Genomic DNA, 14,367 nt, shown 5'->3' with positions numbered 1-14,367 from the left:
GGTGACTGTTAGTGGAAGTATTTACTTAGCATGGCTAGGGATTTGTATGACAAAAGAGAAAAACATCTGACCTGTTCCATACACTAAAATAGAGGATTAAGAAAGAGGTGAAGTCCAATATTTTGGGGGCTAAAATAAATATAGCAGCTGAATTAGCAAATGGGACTGGAACACAGATATTGAAGAGTAAAATGGTAGAGTAGTATTGTAGATTAATGATGCAATGGACTTTCACGAAAGAAGAAATAACAGTATAGATAAAGCAGAACTTGTTTTCATCAAAAGTGTTTGGGGAAGGATTGTAAAAGATGTCCCACTGGAGAATTTTCAAGGATTTGCTATAAACCCTGTAACAGGGTGTTCTGGCCCTGGTGCAGGAGCCCAGCTCTGGGTGATTATCTGGCAGTTAAAAGCCCCAAGGAAGAGAAAGCAGAGAGCTCAAATCGGGGAAAGAGCAGTTTGTGGTTTGGAGGCAGACTGGAACTCAAATAAGCTTGCTTTTAAGAAGGGGCCAGAGTTAAAGGGTCTTTTCCTACTGCCTGGAAAAAGGCCAAAGGTTTTGCTTTATTGACTTGTTTGTTTGGGACAAGGATTATTTTTTGTGTTACAAGGACTGGCTGAGGGGCTCCAAAGAGAACAAAGCAAGCCTGCATGACAATAACCTGTTTACAGGCCCTCATAGATACAGATTTGGGTGTAGATAAGAGAGCTTCTAGTGCTGGAAATTCTGTTGTAATGGGAGGTTTTAACTTCCCAGATACATACTGGAGAAGAAATACTACTAATATCAAACAGATTCTTTCCCCCCCCATCTAAGAAATCATTGAAACAAGAAGTGATGCTATTTTGAGCTTGCTTTTGGTAAGAATGCTGTAGAAGAGGTGACCATAAAAAATAACCTTGATTGAATGATCACAAGTGGATTGTATTTAAATTAAATGGAAGAATATATCAAATAGGGCTTCAACTCAGGGTTTTGTTGTTTTTTTTTAAAGGCTAAACTTTGAGAAGTTCACTCCAGATAAGTAGACTAAAGAGGTAAGGGGAACCGAATGTGGAGGAGGCCTGGAGTTTCTTTATATCAGAGGTGAAAACTATTTTGAATTTATATCCTAAACAAAAGAGAACATGTGGTGAAGGGCTCAAAACTTAAGTGGATAAATAACTACCCCAAAAAAGAATATTTGCCTAGTCAGCAGGGAGCCAATAAGGAAAGGAAAGGAAGATTGGTCATCTAAGAAAGCAATGACTGAGATTAGCAGGCATAGGGATAAAATGAGAACCATTGGAAATCAAGTTGGACAGTGCATGGAAATTCACTTCCGAAAAAATAGTGATGTTTCAGAGATGATTTAGGATGAAATCATAGCTTATTAACTTTGAGCAAGAATAGCTTAATTAAGCATAACTTCTATTGATAGGGGTTTCTCTCTCACCTTTCTTGTAAGAGGCATGGGGCTAGAAATGGCATTTGTTTTATTGTAAAACAATCATTACATGTATTGGTACCAGCAACGGAAGGTTGTATTAGATCTTTAACTTGCAGACATCTTGATGAAAATTTTATGAGCTATTTAAAATATTGAAGAGAGAAGGTACAGCCTCAGTAACACTTGTTTATCTTAACCAAAGGCACAGAAGTATAATCTGTTGTGTCTCAGATTATAGTGATGCAGCTGGTAGATTAATTGGTTATTAAAAGTGGATTATTCAGTGGAAGGCTAGATAAGGAGAACTATGATATTTTAGGTCAGATATTTAAAAGGAAGCTAAGTTTATTTAAAATTGAAGCCAAAACTTCAATTCAGAGCCCTTAGAAGATTATTTACTCCTTGTGAAACCTCACATATTGAATATTTGATAAACAAGTTTAATATACTGGTAGCCAGAGTAAGCTATTGGGGAAAAGAACTAAGTAGGAAAAAGAATATTTTGCCTGGAATTTGAACAGTACGGTTACACTAATTGACATCCATATGGGACTTAAATGATTATTTTAATAAGCTGTTTAAGAGAAGAAAATGATAGTTATAACAAAAATGTCTGTGCAATTTACCCATATCATGTATGTGTTTATATATTGTACCAGGCTGGGTAATGAGCCTGAAATAAGGAAATATTTAATGCCTCTGTAAACACCCAACAAATAACATAGGAAGTAAAAACATTTTTAAAAAGACATTGTGACATGTAATTGAGCTGTCTCCTGAGCAGCCTTTCTACTTGTAGCTGCTCTGCAGAGCTGGTATTGAAAAGATGCTGTAATCCTGATTAAGTAAAGAAGCTTCAAATAGGATTATACCTCTAGTCAAAATTAGAAGGAACATTTGCCATCTGGGGACATACCGTATTTACCAATATCCAAGATGACTGAATTTCAGATAGTGCTCCAATAATTAGAGTCTAGACATGGAAAAATTATAAATTTGTTATAATTTTCCATGCCTAGAATCTAATTAATGAAGGGTCATCTTAAACTTGTCCCCCACTGCTGCACTCGGGCAAGCAGTGGCAGAGGGGCAGGCAGTACCATAGCAATGAAGTTTGGTGCTTCGGGCAAGGCCTGCAGCGGCAGCCCGTCCTTGCCCTGTGCTGCTCACCGTTCCAGAGGGCACATGCCCTCCCATGCTTGCCTTGGACTGCATGCAGCAGAGGGACCCACCCTTCCCCCGTCCCCATGCCCCCACATGAGCTGCTTGCAGCTCTGTCCCATGCCCTGTGCTGGTTGGGCAGTGCTTGTTGGCGCTCCTTCACTTCGGTGCCCGAGGTAGTTGCCCCGCTTGCCCCTTTCTTGCTACAGTACTGGGGACAGGTGGGGGTGGGGCAGGTGGTAGGTGAGTCAAATGGCCTGCCCCCTACCCCTTGCCTCCTGCTCCTCCTGCCACTTGCACCCCTCTTGCCTGTCCCCCATGATCCTGCCCATCACCAAGTACCTTTGCTTTGCAGCTCCAGCTGGGGCCTTATTCTGGCCACCAGCAGGGAACACAGAGTTCATGCTGCCTCTGTTCCTAGCCTGGCCATGCAGCAGCTGTTGTGATGTTTTAAATTTGAGTAAATATGGTAGTATTTCCATAAGAAGTAAATCCATACTCTCATTAACGTGTCATAAGCCAAAAAACGGGAAAAAAAATCACTTTTTTAGTGTATGTTATGTTATTCATCCTGGATCATGCTGAACTGTACAATCCATCATGGATGTCAGGCTATAGTTGATGGTGATGCTTGCGAAGACTGCTGTGGGAGTCTATGCTGATTGAATATAGAAAATAGACAGATTTTAAATAGTTTAGTCAAATTATTCTTTAGCAAAAAACTGGAGGAGGACTGGACATTTGTTGAATACATACAGTTTAGAAAAATAATACATGCCAAGGAAAATATCCTTACACTGAAATCTATAAGACTGTGAATGGGCTCATAAGGTAAGTAGTAGAATCTCCATTTCAAGATTTTTAAAGTTAAAATCAGTAGAAAATGTATTTTAGAGGACATCCCTATCTTGGTAGGGAGTTGGAGTAGGTGATTTTAGCTGCTGTCCTTACTGTTTTGGGTTCATCTCTATTTTCTGTGATTCTGTGACAACATTATAAATCCTACTTGAAAAACAAATTTGAAACAGAAGACAAATTTAAAAAAGAAAAGCAATGAAAGTGAATATTGCAAAAGTAAAAGGAATATAATCGTAATGCAAGAAGTTTAGCTAAATGAAAAGTTAGGTTCTCTGCTCTGAACAAGGGGTGCCAAACTTGAACCTAGTCTGGTGATTAATGTTAGCACAGATTAAGCAAATTGATTGTGATGTTTTTCTAGCTACGCATTATCAGAATACGATTGATGTTCATTTCATAGAGCACGGGGAGTTGTACCTACAGTAATATCTATCTCTGAAAACAAAAAGACTATCCTTTTATTTGCATAAGATGTGATCGTGGGTGAGTATAATGAAACTATGGTGTAGTAATTAACTATTATGAAATATGATTATTTGCTTTATTTATTGAAAAACTGTTCTAAGGAAAAAAGACTAAAGTTATGGAACCAGCTTTGCTTATTCTTAAATTGAAAGTGGTATCAGCTGTTAGAAAGCAGGAAATCAGTTTTGTGTTCTGTTTTCTTTTCTAACAGAGTAGAAATCTTAACACCCCGTAAGATACAAAAAGATGTAAAAATATATATTCTGACATCTTGAGTTCTGTAAAGTCTGGTGCTTATTACTTAAAAATCCCTAAAGAAAATTATTAAATGATGAAGAGCCTAATGAAAGTAAGCTAAGATGAAGCTATTATTGTGAAAGCACCATGACTTAAAGCCTGAAATAAGGTCTATGCAATATATTTACATGTTTACATGTTTAGTTCATGATAATCAACCATTGGCATCCTTTTATACACTGTCTGTGGGTTCTTGCTTGCTTGATTTGAACTAAATATTTCTGTGATGTCCAGAACGTGTCTAATGATCATTTCTATATAAAATAGCAAGTTAAGTATCTCTGTTTATTTAAATTTTGATCAGTTTCCCAAATTTAATAATGTATGTGTGTAAAGAAATTCTAAAATTATATTGAAATAACTCCAAAGAAGAGAATAGTTTTAAAACTTTAATGCTACAACCTTTGGTAAGTTGCTATATGAAGTACCTTCTTTAGCTTTATTAATAGTTTATAAGTAGATGGATAGTATCCACTGCATCCTCATAAAGTGTGCATAATCATACTCCATAGAGGTGGAGAGCAGAGGTAGTAAATTTTGCTGCCAGCTGAGACCATTGTGTATGACTACTATGCAGCATTTATAGCTTTCCCAAAGTTACTATTCTACTTGAGCTGGAATAGTGACCTCAGCTTCTCCTTGCCAGTTGACTGAGGGGTTGGGATTGTTGGGGCCACTCAAAAACCTGCTGCCATTGATTTTATACCTGCACATTTGTTCTGAAGCCACAAAAGGAGAATTGTGCTGCAACTAGCAATATTATTAGCTCCAACAAGGATTTCCACTGAGAATGTCTGGTAGAAAGCCCGGTATATGAAGTGGTTACATCCTAGATCGGGGTAGGCAATAGGTGTCAGAGCATGGCATACAAAGGCATTTTGCTTGGCATATGCCCCTCAGGGTGCGGAAGGGGCTGGGGATTGGGCTCGTTGCACCTCCCCTGCCATCCACGCCTGGCACACCAACTTCTTACAAGTCAAGGGGTTTTTTGTCACTCTGCCCAAAAACATTGCCACCCCCCTGTCCTAGATGCTCCCGCAGCACTGACTCACCTTGCTGTGTGTGGGATATTTACAAATTTGAGGAAAAGACTATCTCCAGTTCTCTCTTCCGTGGGTTTATAACACTTCAACAAAGTTCTTGCTGCTGTGGTTTCCTTTGCATGGGAAAACAGGGCCCGTAGTTTTAATTTATATTTATTTATATATATTTATTGTATATAAGATCTATTATATATATATATATATATATATATATATATATATATATGATCAATAGAACAGATATATATTACAGATATATTAAATATATAATATATATATTAATAAGCATACTGGTTAATCAGGGATCTAAGGATCAATAGAACAGGATCAATAGAACAGGATCAATAGAAGGCTCTGTCTATCTGTGTGTCTATCTCTGTTCTATTGATCTTATATAAAATCTGTTCTATTGATCTTTAGATCCCTAATTAATAACCCCTGATATATCCGTTCTATTGATCTTTAGATCGCTGATTAATAAGTCTGCTTTTCAGAGCTGCTGAGTACCCACAACTTTCACTAATTTTGGTGGAAGCTGTGGAACTCAGCAGCTCTGAAACAGCAGTCTACCTACAGAGGTACCTATTAATTGGGATGTCTAGAATTTTTATCTGTATGACTTAAATGGAACAATTAAATATCATCAAATGAGATCAGCCCTGGTCTGCATGGTTCTGACAGGTTTTTAGGGATGTACCACTTGCTATGTAGATGACCTGTTAAAGTCACTTCTCTTCCATCACATTGGCTTCTTTTCAAAAGAAATAATTTGACAATTGAATATTGAAATTTTGAAATAAAAAGATGTTGATTCATAGTGAGTACTAAGAGCTCAGCCTTAAAACAGTGCTTCATTGAAAAAGTACAAGGAGCAACAAGATATAATCTTTTCAAATCTGACTTTCCCTGGAACCTGAATTGTTTCTAAAGGTGGTGATGATTTCTTTTTAGTCCCTGAGCTGATATCTATGTTGTGAGAGATGTCCTTTAAAAAAATGCCTTTCCTCAGTTTCCTTAAGAGAAATATGGGATAACCAAAGGAGGCAGATTAATCAAGATAATGCAATTAAAGTATTTACTGTAGGTTATTTGGTTATTCTGTCCTAAACAGATGCTGCATATTCCACAATGAGGCTCGTTTATTAACAAGTCACATTTTCCCATACACTGTGGTTTGGGCAAGCAATTAGTTAAAATAAAGTGTATTGCTGAATATAAGGATTTGCCACTAAATAAACAGTATGCAGAACATATGTATGCAGAAAGAAACTAGTAGTAGTGCCCCCCATTTTTAAAGCTCCTGATCTACCTTTATCCTGTTGTCAGAAATAGCGTGTTGTTTTGATGACCAGAATTGTATAGCTTTAATTACTGAGAACTTCTCTTTTAATTGAAAAGCACCTGAACTAGTTTTGTCTTTTATATAGGATTAAACTGATTTAAGACTCTGTCCCCTAGGAAGAAAAAAATAGTTTCACACTTGACCAACAATTTTTTACCCTACTTCAATATTTGCATTTATGTTGATTTATATATCCTGAAAGGTAAAGTTTGTAGAAAAGCAAACAATGTCACAATTTATAATACTGACCATTAATTATAGCCACCAAAAATTACTCAAAACATATTTGGCCTCATTCTGGTACTAATTTATACTCTAGTACATCAGGACCACATCTACTGAAATCAAGGGAACTGCACTGGTGTAAACCTAATGTATGTGAGATCGGAATATAATCTGTTGTCTTTCAGTTTTGTCTTGGACTGACTTATGGCTTGTGCCTAGGTATAAACTCCCTCCACCCTGTGAATATCTTTTTCAATATATAACAAAAAACAACACAAAACCCAAGCATTTAACTACCATTTGGATCTGACAAGGTACCTTTTCTTAATACAAGAGCTGTTGTCTCAAAATGATAATGAAAGTTAAGTTACACTGGAGATAGATAATGGGCTGGAACCATTTAAAATAACAAGTTTGATGAGATTCACTGCTGCTGGTTTTGTTTTTTTTTAAGTAAATTCTGCTGTTGCACCTTTTGAGGCCTGCATTATTACTACAAAGAAAATTTTTATATCCATCTTTTCTTTCTTCCAGGTTTTTGCCAGAATGAGTGAAACACCTTCACCCAGTCATTCAGTGTTTCAGCCAAATTCAGCGGAAAGTGAACAGATTTTGTCTACTCGACACCTCAATGTCACTGAGCCTGTTGTGGCCAAACGAATCTGTTTCTATAAAAGTGGAGATCCTCAGTTTAATGGGATCAAAATGGTTGTTAACAATCGAACTTTCAAAACTTTTGATGCCTTGCTGGACAGCTTGTCCAAAAGAGTTCCATTACCTTTTGGGGTGAGAAATATTAGTACACCACAAGGAAGACACAGTGTCACCAATTTGGAAGACCTTGAAGATGGAAAGTCTTACATTTGTTCTCATCAGAGGAAAATAAAGCCTATTAACTTGGAGCAGGCGAGGAAGAAGCCATTGCCCTGGCAGATCAGCAGGCCTGTTAGTGCTCGTCGCCGAGTAGTGCAGCTAGCCAGGGAGAATGAAGGGCAGAGAGATGGTGCTGTCAAAATAACAATCCCTAAAAAGCTGCTCGTTTTCAAAAATGGAAATGTGAGAATCAGGCGCACAATAGTTCTGGGTAAAAAGAGCACTCAAAACTTTGAGGCATTTTTGGATTATATCAGTGAGTCGATGCAATATCCAGTTGCAAAGCTATATACCACCGATGGCAGAAAGGTAAGAATAAGAAATGGCATCAGTAATGTTTATCACAATGGCTGCTTCAAGAATATAGCCAGGAAAAATCAAATTATTGGTTTGATGGCCTGATTGGCCATCAGTAGAAGCTCCCTGTGCCTTAACTTTCAGCTGTCTTTTACCCCTCTACAGTGAGGGTCCTTCCAAATTCCTCAGGTTCTGAGAAAACCAGACAAATCTTGTACAGTATAGATTGGAAGCTAGGGAATTTTTAACTGAACATGATGAAAGATCAGTTTTCTCTAAAAATGCTTTCTTCTCTGTCTAATTTAATCAGTGTTCCTGCTTCACAAGCTGGTTTTATTTTTATTTTTTTGGTGCTCTCAGAGGCGTACACTCAAACTTATATGCACATCCAGGTACATGTAGCAGTCCCAAAACCCTGCATGTCTGTGGGATGTACATTAAGCAGTGGTAGTTTTGAATTCTACTTCTATTCATCTAAGTAGTGAGGATCTGTCAATGCTGAAAAAGAAACTGCTTTACCCATCCACCCCATTGGAGCTATGCCCATCTCCCCCGTGAAAATGTACTAGCTGGTGCAGAAGCAAAGGACTATGCCCAGATGTCAAAACTGGATCTCATGTGTGGCTCCCACATTGCTAGGATGCAGCTCATGTATTAATTAAGCTAGATTTTTACCCTGATTTCTATACTGCATGTAATACTCAACAGCAAGATGTTGCTTTAGGCAATATCTACCTATATTAGGTCTTTTATTTTTTAACGACTGAAATCTTTCTTTGTTACCATTTGAATGAGACAGAAATGGATGTCTGAATGATTGCAAATTGTTGCAGGAGAAAATTAATTCTCTCAGGATGGATGTAATTTCTGTTCACAGCTTCATACACACATATATTCTGGCTTCAAGGCGATTGGGTGCATCTAGACAAGATGCTTATGGTGCAGTTGCCTAATCAGCTCTGCAGTACAGCATAACTGGTCTATGCATGAGGAACTATTAGTCCAGAATAAACTAACTAACTCTGCTGTAGGTTAGTACTGCCAGATACAAGTACTGTCCCATGGTGGAGTTATTTACTCCAGTGCAATGCATGTGTAAACACTGCACCTGGGAGAAATAAACTCCAGCATGAACTACAACGGAGTTTATTATGTCACATTGATATTTACATGTAGATGCACCCATTCACTCCCTCTACTGGGGTAAAACAAATTCTATATCTAAAATGAACTTCTAGGAAGCACTGCTTCTCAAAATCATCCTATTTATATACATGCTTTCATAGAACACAGGCCTAGTATTGAAATACTGGAATATAGTGTCATATGCAGCTCTGAGATTTTTAAAAGGGGTGTGTGGGAGCAACAAGTGGCACTGCAGGGGTGGCTGCACCTCAGTTCCCAGCCTCCCCACTTCCCATGGGGGGGGCACACCACACCATGGAAGCAGCAGCCATAGACTTTTTTTAAGTGCCCACAAGAGGTAAGAATCTTTACAAGTTGCATACTCTGTCGCACCCCACTCTGCTCAGTTCCCATCCCTGCCTAGCCCTCTGGGTAAAGGACGAGAAGGAAGGGGAGATCCACCTGATACCACTGTTGCTGTCCCAGGCACTCTGTCTCCACTCCAGTCAGGGCAATGGAGAGCAGCTGCACAAGGAGTCATGTTTGGATGGGCACAGCAGTGGCAGTGCCTGGGTTCCCTTTCCTTGTGCCTGCTCTCAGGCTGGTAGAGAACACCCAGAGGGTCCAGGCAGGAAGAGGGAACCTGCCTGCTGCTACTTTTCCCCACTGAGCCTGACTCCCTGCACAGCCGCTCTGAAGCTCCCTCCTGCCTCTGAGTCAGTAGGTCAGTGGTAGTTGTATACAAGGCTGGGGAGTCAGGAGTGGAAGGGAAGGGGAAGTGCCACTGAGCACAGAATGGAAAGAAGCAGGTGTGGAGAGGGGTGGATTCTTACCTATTTCGGGGATTCAAATTCCTTGGCTGCTGTTTCTACAGTGTAGTATGAAAAAAGGGTGTGACCATGTTACTGCACCCACTCTGGATCTGCCCCTGTATGAAATATAGTACCTATTTAACAGCTGGCTGCAACGCTATATAAATATAGTGAAGAAAGGAACAAACAAGATGAAGAGAAGAAGCCCTTTGTATTACTACTGCTAGTTACTAATGCAGAGAATTTGATGTTCTTTTTTTCAGATACCTAATCTTCATGCCCTAGTAATGTGCTCTGGCGTTGTTGTGGCAGCTGGGAGAGAGCCTTTTAAACCAAGCACTTATGATCCTCATAGGTATTCTCTACCTGCTAGATTGCCTGGGATATCCAATCGTGTGTATCCAAAAGCAAATGTCAAGTCAGAGAGTGGAAATAGTAAGTCCATTTAATTATTTTACATTTTCTCAAGTGATTTATCTCTTTCAAGCTTTAATATAAAAAGAAATAATAGAAATATGACTGGGGTCAAGGGTTTTCAAAAAGGCTAGTTGAAACAAACTGTTTGTTTTTACTTAGACTTTGTCTTGCAAACATGGGAGGAAAATTAATTTTCTATTTAGAGTTGAAGTTTCTGTTAATAGCTCAGCTAGTAGGCATATTTCCTTTTAAACTGAATTATTTTGAACACACATACAAAGATCTGAAGCATTTTTTATAAAATGTGCTCCTTGTGGTTAATGTAGTCACATCACCCTGTCCATGCTGCTTATAACCATGGCTACAAGAAAACCCACAGCTGCTTTAAAGAATTGCATGGCTCCTTTGTTTGAATTTTCTAACTTACTGTGCAGTGTTCAGAACTTAGTTTAGTAAATTAAAAGGAGTACTTTGTCATTATCCCTAGTTCCATACGTGCCTGTAGTCAACCAGTGCAAATCAGAAAAAGCAAGTCATTTGTTGCTTCACCTATACACCTCCTTTCAACCTCAGTTACCTCCTTCTTACCACTTACTGCTTATAAGTATCTTCAGCCTTGTTCTGAACAACCAATATGCAGCCTGACTTCTGACTATGCTTATTTTCTATATATACATGAGTCCTGACTGAATGTAGATTATGAAAGGCTTTCATAAGTTACAGTGTATTTAGGTTTACACCTTGGTTTGCATTGGTTTACATAGATGAGGAACAGACTAACTATTTTATCAATGCCAGGTACCTATATGGGTGCACTCCCATATTGGAGTGCTCCTTTGGTATGGCTCTGTTGGCATGACTTCCCCAAGGGCTGAAAGCCCAGGAAGCAGTGCTGGAGGTGTCAAATATCTCTGCACTAAGTCACTGGAATATGAAAGGCTTTCCGTGATTCTGAAGCCTTGTTGTGAAAAGAAGCTTTTTAGGTGCTAAGCCTCTACACAAGATACTAGGCTTTACCTGTAGAGACCTCTTCTACATCCTGCTCAGTCTGTCATGTTCCCACCAGACCTATTCATTTTAGCTTTTCTCCACCTGACTCTTTGAGCCTACCGTGATATCCCCTGGCCTGCACAGATTTTCTTCCTACCTCACCAGGACTTTGCAGAAAATAGCTGATGAATCAAGTAAAAATGTTGAAATCAAAATATGATGAATCAATTAAGAATGTAAGAATGTTTTGAGGAAATTGAATGTCTCAAGAAAAACAAACAAAGGTTGTCAAAATGTTTTTCTTTCCCATCCAAATTTTGCTTATAGTCAGAGATATAGGTTGGCAGCACTAGAAAACATAAGCAAGCTGTAAATATGAATGGGTTGCTACTTTGTTAAAATACTTAATGGTGAATATTACTAAAAATGGCAGGGACTTGTAAAGTTCTAGTTATATTCCTTTGACTGAAAGAATTAACATAGACTTAGAAAACTCATTAAAACATGAAATGTTATGGTTAGGTAGAATTACAGCAGTTAAAATTAATATGTTAACTCAAATTAATTTTCTGTTCCAAACCCTACCTATTATAGTACCAACAAATCTCTTAGATGAATAGCAGACTCTGATAAATAAATTTATAAGAAATAAGAAACCTAGATTAAGAAATCCAATTCTGCAAAGGCATCAGCAAAAGGGAACAATGATCCTTCCAAGTATTAAATATTACTTTTAAAGCAGCTAATTTAGAAATTTAGTGAATTGGATAACACCAGTATACAGTAAGTACTGGGTAAAGATAGAGCAACAATATTGTCTAACAGTAAAACTTAATATATTACCATGGCTAAAAATTTTTTTCCAGGCCAAATTCAGTATATAATCACCCCTTTATGAGAACACTAATGAAAACCTGGGATAACACAAATAAGAAATTAAGCTCTTACCCATCCCCTTTAGCACCTATATATAATAACACTGAATTTAATCCTTATAGTTTATTAGGAAGCATTAATATCTGGGAACATATTAGTATTATATATTTTAGACAATTATTTGAAGAAAATATATTTAGATATTTTGAAGAAATATAACACTGGTGACACAAAAATCCCATTTTTCCAATGCCTGCAATAGAGAGATTTTTTCAACACATTCCCAAAGAAAGGTAAACCTCAGTAGAAATTTGACAAATTTGAGAAAATATTGGTTACACTTATGAGACACACAGACCTATTGTCTGCACTATATAAAGCAATTTTAAATAGCCATATAGAAGAGAAAATGCTGTTTTTGACATAGTGGGCTAATGGCACTGGATTAGAAATTAGTGCTGAAGAATGGGAGGCCATCTGAATCAATGATCCTCAAATATCCATTAGTACAATAATAAAATAATTAAGAAATCCCATATTAATGGTATCTTGCTCCACTCAGAATTAAACATATTTATGGTACAGGAACAGACAAAAGTTGCAGGAATCACAGTCAGTTAGGAAGATTCTACCACATGTGGTGGCTGTATCCCAGAGTTAAACTGTTCTGGAAGGAGGCTGGAGATATGGTAAGGGAAATAATCAGATGGCAACATCAATGTTCCTGTTGAACTTTCATGAGAGCACTGAAACTTATAAGAGTTGCAAGGAATTGATCACTCACCTTCTAGTGGCTGCAAAGATGAAAGAGAAGTGACACCCCTGAAATCACTGACAGGTTTTTAAAAGTTTGGGAAGCTTTAGTAATGGAAATATTGCCCTATCAAGCTAGTGTCCAATAGGGGAGAAAGAAAAAAGATGCTTACTTGGAAATGTGGTGGGCATTTTTGGAATTTGTTAAAAAATAATCTTCTGCCTTCAAACTAGAAAATTTGAGAAAGTTTTTTGAATATTGAAGGAAAGTGCATGTTCTATGAGCTATACAAAAAACTAGAACTCTTGGTTCCAAAATGATACTTTTTATTAGACCAACAGGGAAATGGCAAGGAAACTGTCCTTTTCTGCAAGCTTTCAGGATCAAAGTCCCTTCGTCAGGCTCTGGCAAAAGTATTTAAGAACAAATTTGTAATACATTTAAGAGCAGAGATGAGTAGAAAATAGTGAAATCTGAATTATGCAGAGTTCTAAGGGAAAAAGAGTGGGTGAATTATTGCAGAGAGATAAAGAAATGGAAACGTTTAACATCAACTGAAACATAAAGGAACTGTGAGAAACTGAAAGGAGAGAAAAGAACACAGACTCCTGTGGACATTGACTTGGGTTAAGGGAGCACTGCTGAAGGAATATAAGTGTCTATCTTTATGTATATATTGGGGGGTCACATGCATCTTTAAATGTTAATTCTGTTGTTTGATAAATTGGATTCACTAATTAAGTATGTTCTTTTTCTTAAAAAAAGAAACAACTTAAGCAGCTGGGAGATCTGAAAAGTTCCAACATCTAAACTTCCTGAAACTCAATTAATTTGTGTGTTTAACAATAAGTGCTGTATCTGAGACCATGAAGTAAATTTATAGGAACTTTATTTCTATTCTGTTTCTTAAAGGCTGTAAAAATGAGATTTTTCTTATGAAAGGTCTGTGGTCCCTGAAATAGAAATTAGGTAGCGCACTGAAAAGCACGTGCAAGTCAAGAAATCTAAATTTGTATGTTTGTATATATAGCAGTGACAAGTGTACTCGTGAAAGCCTATACATCTAAAAATTCCCCTGAGAAAAGAATATTTTTAATTTTAAGCTAGGAACAGTCCCATTGAAGTCAAATCAATGTTAAGCCTGTTTTATTGGATTAGAGACATATTTGAAACATTTAAAATAAGTTCCAATGACTGTATAATGCTCCTATTTGAGAGTATATATTTGTTTTCAAGGGTTTAGGTTGTAGCCGTGTTGGTCTAAGGACATAGGCAGACAAGGTTCCTTGGATGAATTTGATATCTTTTATTAGACCAACCCAAATGGTTGGAGAATAGTTATTAAGCAAGCTTTTGGGTTCAAAAACCTGATGAAGGGTTTTTGAACCCGAAAGCTTGCTTA

At 37.6% G+C, this 14,367-nt stretch overlaps 1 protein-coding gene across 1 annotated transcript in view; it reads left to right on the top strand.

The window, feature by feature from the left end:
• Positions 1 to 14,367, top strand: part of RP1 (RP1 axonemal microtubule associated) — a 354,720-nt gene that overhangs the window by 50,860 nt on the left and 289,493 nt on the right. Inside the window, exons 3-4 of the mRNA XM_059724092.1 lie at positions 7,356 to 8,003; positions 10,192 to 10,363. Of these exons, the coding sequence (XP_059580075.1) occupies positions 7,368 to 8,003; positions 10,192 to 10,363 (808 nt within the window). The 5' untranslated portion in view covers positions 7,356 to 7,367. The remainder of the gene's footprint in view (positions 1 to 7,355; positions 8,004 to 10,191; positions 10,364 to 14,367) is intronic.

Source organism: Alligator mississippiensis, chromosome 3, assembly GCF_030867095.1.
Source record: "Alligator mississippiensis isolate rAllMis1 chromosome 3, rAllMis1, whole genome shotgun sequence".
In the NCBI taxonomy this organism is placed as follows: domain Eukaryota; kingdom Metazoa; phylum Chordata; order Crocodylia; family Alligatoridae; genus Alligator; species Alligator mississippiensis.
The sequence above is the reverse complement of the archived record's forward strand: the minus strand, read 5'-3'. Positions and strand labels throughout refer to the sequence as shown.